Here is a 15,617-nt window from a genome sequence, read left to right on the forward strand (position 1 = left end):
AGTCAGAAAGTCCAGGAGCCAGTGACAGAGGCTGGGGTGCAGACCCAGTGTGGACAGTTTGTGGGTGAGTTTGTTGGGGACAACTGTGTTGAAGGCGAAGCTGTAGTCAATGAAGAGTATCCTGATGTAAGAGTCTCCATTTTCTAGGTGAGAGGGCAGCCGCGATGGCGTCTGAGAAGAAGCATATATCTGCCTTTAATTTCATCAGGTGGTTAATGATCTTAATCCTTTTAGCCGGGGTCCAGAAGCCTCTCACATTCCATGATACTAATTTAAGTGACTCTATGATTGTTTGTTAAAAATTTTCTTTTTGAATATGAAATACAGTATTCTGAAGAGAGAGATATTGGGGGGCTGGGCTGGGAACAATAAAAAGTAAATAACGATGTAGAGTCGGTGTGTGTGCATGTGTGTGAATGTAGATGTTTGTTAGCTGAGGACAACTGAAAATAAAACACTGTGTCAAATTTAAAATGGGAGGTAAAAAGCAGAAAAAAAACCGACAAAAAAACCAAAAACAAAGCAAAAGAAACAAAAAAAACAGACAAATGCACATACCAATGAACATGGCAACAAAGCAGCATCCAGGCCAGTGATGTTTGTAGGAGGGCATTTTTTTTTGTGTGTGTATTTACGTGGTGAGAATGCTGGTCGGGTATTATTTAATATAAGAATCAACAGTCACTTAGTAGATGTAATGTGGGACATCAGAAGAGCCATGGAGTGATATTAGAGTCTCAGTATAGCTGTCCTTCAATGAATAATTTGCCACAACAATGTTTGCTTGTTTATTGTTTTGTCTGTGTTGTTTCATAATGGGGTAGAGAGTTTTGCGCCGTTCGTTAATTTCCCATGGGAATTGGTCGTTGAGTCCGTAATGTGTGCCTTTCAGTTTATTTCCTTTGCTTTTGATGAGTTCTTTATGTTTGTAATGTTCCAGTTTGGCTATTTTTGGTCGGAGTGCTTTGCTTGATAGTGATCCAAGGCGGTGTACACGGTGAAAGGTGATCGTGTTGACTGTGTCCGGTGGGATTTTTAGTTGGTTCTTCATAAAGTCCTTAACCAGTACTTCGGGGTTGTTGGGTGATTGTTCTAAAATCAGGTTATCACGCATGTTTCTAGTTTGAATGTCCAGTATCGTTTCTTTCATCATTTTGTTTTCTTTCATCACGGAGTCCATTTTGTCGCTGAGGGTTTTGATGGATATTTGGAGAGAGTTGTTTGACTGCTCTAACTTTTCAATGTAATTGTGAGTGAATTCAAGGCTTGTCCGGAGTTCTTTTATTTCCTCATGAAGTATGACCAATAAATCGAGTTTTTTATTGATGGATGCAAAAACACTGGCTTCAATGTCTGTCACCTGTAGATCGCTTGTATCCGTAGAAGAGGTCTTTTTCCATTTGTTTGGTTTTGGTGTATCTTGTTGGTTTGTACTGGCGGTATCCATACTGCAGTGAATGTAGTATTGGTCGATGAATGATTCCAGGTCTGACAAATCCTCCAGTATGTGAAAGGTCCGTTGTGGTTATTGGCAGCAGCTTGCGATTCCGATGGATTGCTCGTGTAATACCCGTAGTGGGTTATAAAGTCCAAAAAAAGAAATGAGCAAATAGTTAGCCAAGTGTTTTGATTATCCTCAGTGACTGTGCATCGCCATGTTGAATTTCCCCTGCACTGTCTCACAATCTTGCGATAGTCAGCAGGTCATCCTTTCGTCAGGTGTCTGGATGAATGGGATGACTAGAAATGTTTTTTTTGTTATTTCTTCTTCAAAGACTAACTTGTCCATGCATCCATCCATCCATCCATCTTCTTCCGCTTATCCGGAACCAGGTCGCAGGGGCACCAGTCTAAGCAAAGATGCCCAGACTTCTCTCTCTCCAGACACTTCCTCCAGCTCCTCTGGAGGAATGCTGAGGCCTTCCCAGGCCAGCTGAGAGACTTAGTCCCTCCAGCGTGTCCTAGGTCTTCCCCGGGGCCTCCTCCCGGTGGGACATGCCCGGAACACCTCCTTAGGAAACAGATGCCTGAGCCACCTCAGCTGGCTCCTCTCAATGTGACCGAGCTCCTCACCTTATCTCCAAGGGTGAGCCGAAGCCACCCTGCGGAGAAATCTCATTTCGGCCACCTGTATCCAGGATCTTGCCCTTCCGGTCATGACCCAAAGCACACGACCATAAGTGAGAGTAGGAACGTAGATCGACCAGTAAATTGAGAGCTTCACCTTACAGCTCAGCTCCTTCTTCACCACAACGGACTGGTACACTGACCGCATTACTGCAGAAGCTGCACCAATCCGCCTGCCAATCTCCCATTCCATCCTTCCCTCACTCGTGAACAAGACCCCAAGATACTTGAACTCCTCCACTTGAGGCAGAAACTCTCCACCAACCTGAAGGGAACAAACCACCCTTTTCTGACTGAGAACCATGGCCTCGGACTGGCATAGACTTTTCCCGAGGAGGCTGAGGAGTGTGATCCCACTGTAGTTGGAACACACCCTCCGGTCCCCCTTCTTAAAAAGAGGGACCACCACCTCGGTCTGCCAGGCTAGATGCACTGTCCCCAACTGCCATGCGATGTCGCAGAGGTGTGTCAGCCAAGACAGCCCCACAACATCCAGAGACTTAAGGTACTCAAGGCGGATCTCATCCACCCCTGGTGCCTTGCCACAGAGAAGCTTGTCAACTACCTTGGTGACTTCAGCTTGGGTGATGGACAAGTCCATCTCCAAGCCCCCGGCTTCTGCTTTTTCATTGGAAGACGTGATGCTGGGGTTGAGGAGATACTCAAAGTATTCCTTCCACCGTCTGACGATATCCCCAGTCGAGGTCGACAGTTGCCCGCCTCCACTGTAAACAGTTTTGGCAGGGCACTGCTTCCCTCCCAATCGCGACCCTCCAGGTGTCACTGTCATCGCCCACATGAGCGTTGAAGTCCCCCAGAAGAACAATGGAGTCCCCATCCGGGACATTTTCCAGCACCCCTCCCAAAGACTCCAAGAAGGCCGGGTACTGCCATTCGGCCCATAGGCACAAACAACAGTGAGAGACCTATCCCTGATCCAAAGGCTCAGGGAAACAACCTTTCATTCACCGGGGTAAACTCCAACACATGGTGGCTAAGCTGGGGGGCTATAAGCAAGCCCACACCAGCCCGCCGCCTCTCACCGCGGGCAAATCCAGAGTAGTGGAGAGTCCAGCCTTTCTCGAGAAGTGTGGTTCCAGAGCCCAAGCTGTGCGTGGAGGTAAGCCTGACTATATCTAGCCAGTACCTCTCAACCTCCTGCACAAGACTGGCCTCCTTCCCCACCAGCGGGGTGACATTCCATGTCCCCAGGGCTAGTCTCAGTGTCCAGAGATTGGGTCGTCGGGGCCCCTGACTTTGAACACTTCCCAATCCACTATGCACCAGCCCCTTACGGATCCTCCTGTAGGTGGTGGACCCATGGGAGGACATCCCCACGTCGCTCGTTCAGGCTAAGCAGAGCTGGGCCCCGTAGGAAGAGGCCCAGCCACCAGGTGCTCGCATTTGAGCCCCAACCATGGGCCTGGCTCCAGGGTGGGGCCCCGGTTGCGCTATACCGGGTGGCGTCACTGTCCTTAATTTTCATCTTTTCATAAGGGGATCTTGAACTGCTCTTAGTCTGACCCATTACCTAGGACCTGTTTGCCTTGGGAGATCCTACCAGGGGCAAATAGCCCCAGACAACATAGCGCCTAGGATCATTCGGGTACTCAAACCCCTCCACCACGATAAGGTGGCAGTTCAAGGAGGAAAGCCTAACTTGTTTGCTTTGGAAAACTAAAAACTTATTAACCTGTAATAGACCAGCAAGGCATAAAACACAGCAGCCCACCAGCACAAAACATAACTTCTGCTAGCCATAGGTTTAGCTGCAATACAAACACTGCAGTCAGCTCCAAACTATAAATAATTATGTTTTTCCAGTTAGCAGATAGATGAATATGGCTAACATTTTTTTTTTCCAAATGAACTTAACAGTCCAATTAGAATCAAAATTTTCTACAGGCACAGTCTCTATGCTTTTTAAGAGTAGGAGTTGTGGAGAAAGGTTGAAAATATGTATCTGTTGTCACAATAAAGTTATAATGTTGGCACAATACAAAAAATTATTTTTAAGAATCCCCCCTTTTGCAAGTTTAGATTATTTAGTTTATTTAATCCATTATGTTAAGGCAAGGCATTTGCTACACTGTCTCCCTTTTGGTTTGCCATTGACTTCCCAGTATGTATCTACTTACAGCATGACAAACATCAACACAGACAGCTGGCAAAGTCCATCCATTATCTATACCGCTTAGTCCTGAATAGAGTTGCAGGGGGGCTGGAGCCAATCCCAGCTGACACTGGGTGAGACGTGGGGTCCACCCTCGACAGGTCACCAGTCTATCGCAGGGCTGACATGTAAACAAACAACCACATGTTCCTATGGGCAATTTAGAGTCGCTGGTCAACCTCAGCTGCATGTCTGTGGACTAGGAGGAAGCCGGAGTACCTGGAGAGAACCTATGCAGGCACAGGGACAACATGCAAAATCCACACAGAAAGATGCTGGGTCAGCCCAGGCTGCTAACCACAATTACACCATGCCACCCAGTCAGTTTTTTTATCAGTTACATTTGAAAATAATCAAATTTGAAACTCCTTGCCTGAAGCTTTATGCAAAAATGTGTGAAACTCAACCTCAACACACAACTGATTGAGACCCATCAGTATCTGATCACTTTGGGAATGAGAGTGAGAGAGTCTAGATATCTGTTATGGCTAGCCATCAGGAATAACCACTGAGGACCCAGTAAATGCAGGACCTGGACACAGACTCAAAATCAAAACAATTTTTAATCAGTAGTGGTAACAGGAAGTATAAGATGTAGTGTGGACATTTCAGCTGGTCATGGGCAACTTGGAGCTGTGTTGACTGGACCGCTAGATGAGCAACCCAGGGTAGACGGCGAGTAGAGGCAACCACTGAATTGAAAGCAGAGGAGGAGGGTGAGAGGACTGAGCAGATCAGCAGTGATTGTTTATATGGGAAATAATGACGAGAACCTCGGTATGAGGAATTATTGTTGTGCAGGGAGGCAGGAGGTGGGGAGGTGGTGAGGTGCCTGCTGGCTGGTACGTGAATCCGCTGGCCGTGGAAGCCATGGTTCACAGAAGGTTCGGCTTCAGCCTAGCTCTACACCAGTGTGGGAGGTGCGCCTGGGTAACTTCGCCACCGTGGATGGAGTGTTCAATCCTACAGGATCTTCCTAAGAACATCTCAAACTTGTGAAGAGATTGCAGCATATGCGTCGGTTCAGAGAGAACTAAAAATGAGTGAAAACTCAAACTAGCGAGAAGACGGCAGGATTCAGTAAAGTGGACAAGAATCAATTCCCCAGAAACAACAGTTCATATGAAAAAATACTCAAGGGGATTTTGTCTGGCAGAAAGCAAATACGTAGTTCAGTTCACAGTTCAGAAAAATGTGCGAAACAATACAGCGATTACCAAGGCAAAAAAATGGAAACACAGGTTAGTCAGATTGGAAGCTTACTGAATGTTTGCGGGACATCGAGAGATCATCTGGCGATGAGAACACACCAACGCTCTCCTTTAAGTAATGCGCCGCTGATTGGGAGCAGGTGTGCCTTGCTGCCAGGAGCACTCCAGCACCTTTTGCGGCGGAGCTGTTGATGGACCCAGGGTTGGCGGATGAAGTGCTGGGAGTGCACTGATCCGTAGCCATAACAATATTAAAGGTTTCTGTCTTGACACTAAGAGCAAAACCACACTGCTGCTGCTGAACTTATTTAAAAATGATCCCAATTACAAAGCATTCCTCTGTTCTTATGTCTCCAGCAGATTTTTGCAATTAGAACCAATTCACAATGTTATAAAATAAGATTTTGTTATTATAAAAATAGACTTTTTTCTCCCACCTGTTTCTTAGTATGTTTACCATTCAGTCATGTTGATTCTCTACTTACTGTCACAGGGTTCCCCGTCAGCTGTGAATTACATCATCGATTTCCACACTGCCGCTGCGGCCAGCGACAATGAACCGGCACTGGTGGACGCCTTTTACCGCAGCCTGTCGGACCGCCTGAAGGATGCCCTGACAGCATATGATCGCCCGAGAGGACTGCGTCCTCTCATGGATTTAGTCACCCACCTTGAAGGGAGATTTCGGGAACACCAGCAGGAGCGCCACCGGGGATCATTGCTTGCCCGCTCTGGAGCATACGTCGTTCCCGAGCGCTGCATCAGAAACCCCGGAGCCCATGCAACTGGGGAAAACAAGATTAACGCCAGAAGAACGAGAACGTCGGTTCAGGCAGAATCTGTGTTTATATTGTGGAGGTCCCGGACATCGTGCATTCACATGTCCTGTAAAAGATCAGGGCTCAGCTGTTATATTACAGCAAAGCCTTCCTCTCATCCAACTGTACAGGCTGTATTATTTGTCCATATTCATGATATTAAAACACCTGTGTTCATTGATTCTGGTTCAGACGCATGTTTTATGGATCCTGCGTTTATTCAGGCACATAAGATAAGACTTGTATATTAGATCCGGCTCTTTTGGTACATTCTCTTAATGACAAATTCTTGCACCGGGTTACCACACAGACCACGCCACTTACGCTTACCATAGACAATCACATAGAAGAAATACAGTTTCTGGTCATGCAGTCTCCACATCATTCTGTTGTATTGTGTTATCCCTGGTTAGTGAAACATGGGGCCAGAATGGACTGGGGAGCAGAGTGAGTGGTAGAATGGGCCGCACAGTGTGCTACGACTTGTCTGTACTCCACGGTCCTACAATGCACCGAACAGGCGAGGCCAGTTGATGATATCCTGGAGTTAGTGAAGGTTCCGCCTGAATATCATGATTTAAAACAAGTGTTCAACAAAACCCGTTCCTCTTCCCTTCCCCCGCACAGACCCTATGACCGTGCTATAGAATTATTGCCAGGCACTGTGCCCCCTAGAGGCCGCCTGTTTTCTCTGTCTGTCCCAGAACAGCGGGCCATGACTGACTATATCACGGAGGCCCAGAGGGCTGGGTTGATTCGCCCATCCTCCTCCCCAACTGGGGCAGGGTTCTTTTTTGTTGGTAAGAAAGATGGGGGCTTAGACCATGCATAGACTATCGCGGGCTCAACAAGATCACTGTCAGGAACAGATACCCACCACCACTCATGTCTTCTGCTTTTGAACTGCTTCACAATGCCACGATTTTCACTAAATTAGACTTAAACGCCTGCTATCTGGTACGCATAAGGGAGGGAGATGAGTGGAAAACTGCATTCAACACACTGGCTGGACACTATGAATACCTGGTTATGCCGTTTGGGTTAATCAACGCACCAGCAGTTTTTCAAAACCTGATTAATGATGTTCTGGGGGATATGTTGAATGTTTTCGTGTTCATATACCTAGACGATCCTTATCTTTTCAAAACTCAACATGTAGAGCACGTCAGGGCAGTTTTACAATGGTTGTTACAGAATAATTTAAATGTGAAAGCAGAAAAATTTACCTTTCATGTGTCCACTGTGTCTTTTTTGGGGTTTGTAATTTCTACAGGCCACATCTGTATGGACCCTGCCAAGATACGAGCGGTTGCAGACTGGCCTATGCCTACCTCCCATCAACAAACCCAGCGGTTTGCTAACTTTTATAGAAAGTTTATCAGGAACTATAGCACTATTGCCACCCCGCTCCACAGGCTTACTTCCAACACCAAGCGCTTCGCTTGGGACATTGCAGCTGACCAAGCTTTCTCTGGTTGTCAGGTTTTTGTACCACCCGTTTTCGTTCTCGTACTTTTATTTTGGTGTTGTTTCCTGTTTCTGTTTTTGGTCTGTTTCCACCCTATTTAGGCAGCTGACACCCACTTGGCAGCTGCCAGATTGTGCTCAACCTATGCTCTGTCAGGTTTGCCTAGCTACACCTTCCTCTCTTCCTTTCCTCACACTAGCCTAGCCCTTGCACTGATTACACTATTCAACACACCTGCCCCGCTTCCCTGATTACTCACCAGCTGCACCTCATTAGTTTCCTCCATACTTATACACTGTTCACCAGTCACTCCCCTGCCAGTTCTTTCTCTGTCTTCAGGCCAGTGGTTGTTATGTTGTTTTATCAAGTTTATGCTAAGATTGTCTTTGTTCTCTCTAACCTTGTTAGCACCCTAGTCGTTATCCTGCCCTGCCGTCTCTAGTGTCTTCTTCCTCTTTGGACCTCTCCTCTGGACCCCCCTGGAATTAATCTACTCCACCAGCCACCGCCTCCCAGGTCGATGCACAGTCTCCCTTACCCAGTTTATCCCTGCTCTTCTGTCTACCTTCACTGTAAATAAACCTCACTGCTTGCACTGAAGCCAGCCACCTGGGTCCGCTTTTTATCTGCTCGCTCACTCTGTGTTCGAGCGCACCCTAACATGCTCGGACTTCCCATCTTTCCTTGTCATACCTGTTTTGACTACGGCTTGCCTGTGACCACCAAAGTTTGCCTGACCCCCTCTGCTTTGGACTGCTTACCTGGTATTCGGCTATCGGGCCTGTGTTCCTGACCTAAGTGTGTTTTGGATGTTTCGTCTTTGTGGTATCAGTTTGTGACTACAAATAAAAGACTGTTTTCCCTTTCCTCTCGTCTGATGTTGTAATAGAGTCCACCAATTAATCTGGTTGGTAGGTATAGTGGGCACACCTGGCATTTATGTTTTCATGTACACGGGCTTGTACCATGATAACTAGATATTTTCTAACACAGTTTGTATTTATGATTCAACCAATAGAGTTCTATGGTCATCCAAGCCATATGCTGTGAGCACTACAAACGCCTAAAAGACCAAAATCCTAAAATCAGATCAAGGGGGACAAAAATACACAATGTATACCTGTATAACAAAAACATATAACTTACCAATAGCTTACCAATTTTTCCTCTACTGAACATGTGCAATTGTATGCTGTGGTTCATATTTAGGCCAATGTTATAAAAATCTATTCTTAGCTCAGCATACAGTATACTGTGCATGTATTGACTACCAAAGGAGTGTTTTCCTGTAATGGAAGCTCCCTGAGACACATATTGCTGTCCACCATCCAGCCCCCAGGTTGTCTAAGCAGACCCATGAGCTCAGTCACTGACACAACATGGCAGAGACCTTCCTGAAAGGCACTCAGGGACCATATGGCAAATGACGCCAGGCCTGTGTTGTTTAACTGGAACTGTGTGGGTGGGGGGGATTACGTTGGCCTTGTTGTTATCCAAAGCCTTGATAAGAACCCTTTAATGTCCTTGTCCTTCAATGGAGATCACACAGTGCTGAAGGAGAGAAAGAGAAAGAGTGTGTCTAGGGAATACTGGTGGTGGGAAGTGGAAAGGAGAGGGTTGCCAAGGCAACTGGTTACTCAGCAACAAGCTCACCATAGAAATACACTCATGTTACATCAGTCTTGTTACTCCATAGCTCCCCCACCCCCATCATATCAGACTGAGAGCTGTTTAGTGAGCAAAAATCAAATCATTAAGGTATTAACCAAAGCCCTATGTAAACTTCATTTCTTTTGTATAGATGTTTGTTGCCTGAAACACTCCCTACCTAAAAATAAATCATGACTCTGCCACTAACTTAAAGGATTGAGTTTACTTATTTTTAATTCTGAGCTTTAAACTGACAGGCAGATTGGCAAATTCTAAGTAAGCCTCATTCAACAGTTGTTCTGGAGGAGCTACATTTGTGGTATTCTTTGCTATAAAGAACAGCCACCTGCAAGGGCTGCTTTGCTTGAAGTGCTGAATAGTATTTAGGTTACCATGGAAACATTGGGAGCATAAGTGAAATAAAGGGAGTGAGCACACTGGTCCTTTTCTGGGTGACATGGGAGTGATACTTTCTTTGTAGGCAAGAGGAATGTGAAAGGCAGCCTCATCTGTATTCTGTCGCATGAACCACCCCAAAGATATCCTATGCATAGTTGCTGTCACCCAAGGCTACTTCAGGATTCTCTGTTTTTCCTTAATTATAAACTTCAACACCTATGAAAAGTTTTTCTTTAAACAAGAGTTCTTCCAGGGCACCTAGCAGATAGAGTAACAGCCCTGCACTTAAACCTGAAACTTGTCACAAAGTGAAAAACAGCTTCTCCAGGCATCCAGGATACAAGCCACTGAGGGGAATAGTGTAGTGCCTTGCTTCCTCCCTGCAGTCTCTCCTTTTTAGCTGACAAAATGTAATTACAGTGCTGAACTCTGCTGACTGGTGCCTGAGCACCTAACCAAAACATTTGTGTAGAATCAGACCAGTGTCACTGGTAGCTGAACTTGAGTCACCTTCATCTGAGTCGTATAGAAATCTATAACCTAATAGGAGTGATCTGATTGGATGAGGAGCTGCATCACTTGGATTCCACTGTTGGCATATATGCAACACTGATGTGTCCAAAGATCTTGTGGTATTTAGCCATGCCAGTAGATTTAGTTTCACTTGGCTAGGTTTATAGATATTGGTCTACATACATTACTGGCTTGATCCAAATACAACAGAGATGAATGGAATATTATATATGGTGCTCACAATCCAACTGTACCAGCCATGGTCACATCAGAAAGTGGCAGAAAGGTCATTTATCATAAAATAAGTGGTGCTAGAAGCTCGGTAATATAGGAAACACATATAGGGCTTGTGAGCTAACCACTAACATGCTAGCCATTGAAGAACACATTAGCACTAGTCATGCTGCATTCATGTAATTTTGGCAGAATAGGATCAATGGCATGAACAGGAAAACCTAGCATTAGCTAGGTTTTTCTGGTAACGTTCATATATAATTCTGGGGTTGTCCCACTACTGGCCTTGTAGTCAAATCACATGAAGAGCCTATTAAAACTTTTGGTGTGTGACATATTTTTGGTGGGTTTTTTTAACAATTGAAAACAAATACAAAAAGCTAGTTGAACTTCCTCTTTATATTAATATACTTTTTTATTTAACTGTACAGCCATCTGCCAGCAATAGTGACTTTGCAGCCATGTTAACAGTAGTCTGTTGGTATTTCTATAGTTCTTTTTCATAGTTCTTAGAACTGTTTGGTCTGAAAGCACCTATATTTGTACTACCAACATTTGACTCATGGCTGGTTAAGTTTATTGTGTGCAATTTATACACAGAGGAAGTGTAATCAAAAGTGCAACACAGCTAATAACAATGGCTTCCTTCTTTTAGGTCTCCGCTGCTTCTTACTGCTTCAAAGGTCAGCACTGCCCAGACAGTTTGTGGACTGGATTCTGAACTTTCTGACCAACAGGCCTCACAATGTTAGGTCAGACAACAGCTGCTACTCCACCATTATCCTCAACACTGGCGTACCACAGGGCTGTGTGTTGAGCCCATTCCTCTACTCCCTTTTCAACCATGACTGCAGGCCAGTGCATGGCTCCAACACCATCATCAAGTTTGCAGACGACAACGATGAGTCAGCCTACAGGGAGGAGGTACAGTACCTGGCTGTGTGGTGCACTGACAACAATCTGCTCCTTAACATTAACAAGACCAAGGAGCTCATTATGGACTACAGGAGGGAGAAGGGAGGCACACACAATCCCATCCACATTAGCGGGATGGTTGTTGAAGCTTCAAATTCCTGGGGATCCACATCTCAGAGGATCTATCCTGGACCATCAACACCTGCAGCCTGGTTAAGAAGGTCACCAGTGCCTCTTCTTCCTGAGGACACTGAAGAAGAACCACCTGTCTTCAGCCATCCTGGTGAATTTCTACCGCTGTGCCACTGAGAGCATCCTGACCAGCTGTATCACAGTCTGGTATGGAAACTGCTCTGTCTCCAACCACAAGGCGTTGCAGTGGGTGGTGAAAACTGCCCAACGCATCACAGGGACCCCACTTCCAGTCACTGAGGGTGTCCACAGGGAACACTGTCTCCTCTCCCCACCCTGCTCCCAAACGGCCCTCTGGGGCTTCAGGAGCCTCTTGATCAAGACCAGCAGACTCAGGAACAGCTTCTTCCCCACAGTTGTCTCCTTACTGAACTCTGCCCCCCGTTGAGCCCCCACTGCCTTCTTCTATACCACTACACACACCTCACCCCTTCTCATCTCTCCTCCTGGGACTAATGCAATAGACTTCTGTTACCTGTAACACTGAAGTGATCTGTTAATTTGCACATACTCTACTCACAGGATACTGCTCTGTTATTCATTTGCCCACTGTGCATATGCAGATACTGTATATTTATCTTTGCACTGTTTACATCTATTGAACGGTTAACTCATGTAACTTATCTTCTTATTCTGCACAGTTTCATTCCATTTCATCCCATTGCACTAGTGTTTTATAAGCTTAATGTACTTTATCCATTACTTGTAATTTAAATTCATAAAGTCTGTTGTATATTGTGTATTACCTTATATAACTTACTGTAAATGTCAATTGTACATATCAGTAAAGTAGTACTGACTGTACATAGTGTAGATACTGTTGATACTGCACACTCTGCACTACTGTTATTGCACTTTTGGTTAGATGCTAAACTGTATTTTGTTGCCTTGTACTTGTACAGTGCCTTGTGAAAGTATTCGGCCCCCTTGAACTTTGCGACCTTTTGGCACATTTCAGGCTTCAAACATAAAGATATAAAACTGTAAATTTTTGTGAAGAATCAACAACAAGTGGGACACAATCATGAAGTGGAACGAAATTTATTGGATATTTCAAACTTTTTTAACAAATAAAAAACTGAAAAATTGGGCGTGCAAAATTATTCAGCCCCCTTAAGTTAATACTTTGTGTATAAATGCACCTGCACTGTGATAGTCTCAGAGGTCCGTTTAAAGCGCAGAGAGCATCATGAAGAACAAGGAACACACCAGGCAGGTCCGAGATACTGTTGTGGAGAAGTTTAAAGCCGGATTTGGATACAAAAAGATTTCCCAAGCTTTAAACATCCCAAGGAGCACTGTGCAAGCGATAATATTGAAATGGAAGGAGTATCAGACCACTGCAAATCTACCAAGACCTGGCCGTCCCTCTAAACTTTCAGCTCATACAAGGAGAAGACTGATCAGAGATGCAGCCAAGAGGCCCATGATCACTCTGGATGAACTGCAGAGATCTACAGCTGAGGTGGGAGACTCTGTCCATAGGACAACAATCAGTCGTATACTGCACAAATCTGGCCTTTATGGAAGAGTGGCAAGAAGAAAGCCATTTCTTAAAGATATCCATAAAAAGTGTCGTTTAAAGTTTGCCACAAGCCACCTGGGAGACACACCAAACATGTGGAAGAAGGTGCTCTGGTCAGATGAAACCAAAATCGAACTTTTTGGCAACAATGCAAAACGTTATGTTTGGCGTAAAAGCAACACAGCTCATCACCCTGAACACACCATCCCCACTGTCAAACATGGTGGTGGCAGCCTCATGGTTTGGGCCTGCTTTTCTTCAGCAGGGACAGGGAAGATGGTTAAACTTGATGGGAAGATGGATGGAGCCAAATATAGGACCATTCTGGAAGGAAACCTGATGGAGTCTGCAACAGACCTGAGACTGGGACGGAGATTTGTCTTCCACCAAGACACTGATCCAAAACATAAAGCAAAATCTACAATGGAATGGTTCACAAATAAACATATCCAGGTGTTGGAATGGCCAAGTCAAAGTCCAGACCTGAATCCAATCGAGAATCTGTGGAAAGAACTGAAAACTGCTGTTCACAAACGCTCTCCATCCAATCTCACTGAGCTCGAGCTGTTTTGCAAGGAGGAATGGGCAAAAATTTCCGTCTCTCGATGTGCAAAACTGATAGAGACATACCCCAAGCGACTTACAGCTGTAATCGCAGCAAAAGGTGGCGCTACAAAGTATTAACTTAAGGGGGCTGAATAATTTTGCATGCCCAATTTTTCAGTTTTTTTATTTGTTAAAAAAGTTTGACATATCCAATAAATTTCGTTCCACTTCATGATTGTGTCCCACTTGTTGTTGATTCTTCACAAAAAATTACAGTTTTATATCTTTATGTTTGAAGCCTGAAATGTGGCAAAAGGTCGCAAAGTTCAAGGGGGCCGAATACTTTCGCAAGGCACTGTACATGTGTAATGACAGTAAAGTTGAATCTAATCTAATCTAATGTATGGGGCAATTGAACAAATTTCCCTGACCACATATTTTTCAATTTTGTTGTGACCATTATGCAGCATTCACAGAGCAGAGAACATAAGAATATCTTCCATTCTCCCAACTTTAGAGTGCTCATGCATTATTGCAAGATGGTTACCCACATGGCCAGCCTGTCATAAAAACAAAATATCTGCATACTACTGACTTACTTCCAATTTTTCTGTTTTTCAATGTGGACAGTGTGGGAAAAAATTTGACCACAAATGAAGATGAAAATCAGAGGTTCAGGAGCAGGAGCACACCCCTAACACACGCCTTCCCTTACCACCTACCTTTAAATACTTCCGCTCTCTACCTGCACAGAGCTTTCATTTCTCATAAAACAATTTGCCCTCCCCATCTGTCCTGTTGTTCTGTCCTTTGTCTTCCTTTCTGCATTCCAGTACCTCTCCTCTTCCTTCCTATTTCTTCCCTTGGAGGATCCGCCATGCCCAAGTGTCGTGCAGATTCTCCAGAAGCTTTCCCCCAAAATGCTCTAACAGTCACCAAGCAGCATCAGCACAAAGTTCCACATCAGTGCATCCCCTTTTCCTCTCAGGAGTGGTCCTGACTAATGAAATGCTCTTCCTCAGGTAAAGATGAGCATGTGGAAACCTGTGTTGACACATCACACCTCAATATGCACAGTATGTATGTATCTTTATGTACCTTTTCAGCCATTTTGTCACTGGTTTGATCAATATAACATACCAAAGAAATGGTCCTTATGAAAAGGAGGTCTGTGGGTTATCTCGAGTACCTGGAAAGAAGATGTTGCTGTCAAATTCTATCATTTGCACTCTACAGAATTCTACAAATTGACCCTTTTAAAAAAGCACTTTAAGATATCTGCACTTAATGAAAAAAAAACCCTGTCAGCTTTTGCTTTTCACTGTGGGGAACACATCTGTGTTAATTTTGAACTGTGGATCAGTGGACCTAACACAGCAAGAGCACCACAGAATTACCTCATCCCTAATCACATTATTCAAATTACCTATCCTTGTTCTAAACATTAAGCAGTGCTGACTGCTCTGGTCTTTTACTTGCTGTACACCACCAGCTTTCCTTGTGCTGCTGCTGCAGAGAGAATATTCATTTTCACATTCTTTCATTGGCATTAGTCTGCTTCAGCCAAACAAAAGTGAAACTGCAGGTTAAAGTTGAGCTGCATATATGATAACATGAAATAATCCAAAATAAACAGGCTGGAGTCAGTCACTTTAAGCCTGTAATTGTACAGGTTTGGAGGCAGGTCATGCGATCCTTGGATGGCAGAGATTGTATCTCTTTTGTAAATCTTTGAAATCTCACCAGCGCACAAGGGTTTTAATAAAGAGCATGAAAACAACTCTATGGGAACCCCCTGGGACCCCCCCCCCCCACCACTTCTTTTTTTTTTTTTTATTTCACTACC

At 44.7% G+C, this 15,617-nt stretch overlaps 1 protein-coding gene across 1 annotated transcript in view; it reads left to right on the forward strand.

The window, feature by feature from the left end:
• Nucleotides 1–7,161, forward strand: part of LOC109966579 (uncharacterized) — a 16,525-nt gene extending 9,364 nt beyond the window's left edge. The window contains exons 3-4 of the mRNA XM_020611515.1: nt 6,005–6,463; nt 6,850–7,161. Coding sequence (XP_020467171.1) covers nt 6,005–6,463; nt 6,850–7,161 — 771 coding nt within the window. The remainder of the gene's footprint in view (nt 1–6,004; nt 6,464–6,849) is intronic.
• The last annotated feature ends 8,456 nt before the right edge of the window (nt 7,162–15,617 follow it).

The sequence above is a fragment of the Monopterus albus genome, unplaced genomic scaffold, assembly GCF_001952655.1.
Source record: "Monopterus albus unplaced genomic scaffold, M_albus_1.0 scaffold114.1, whole genome shotgun sequence".
In the NCBI taxonomy this organism is placed as follows: Eukaryota; Metazoa; Chordata; class Actinopteri; order Synbranchiformes; family Synbranchidae; genus Monopterus; species Monopterus albus.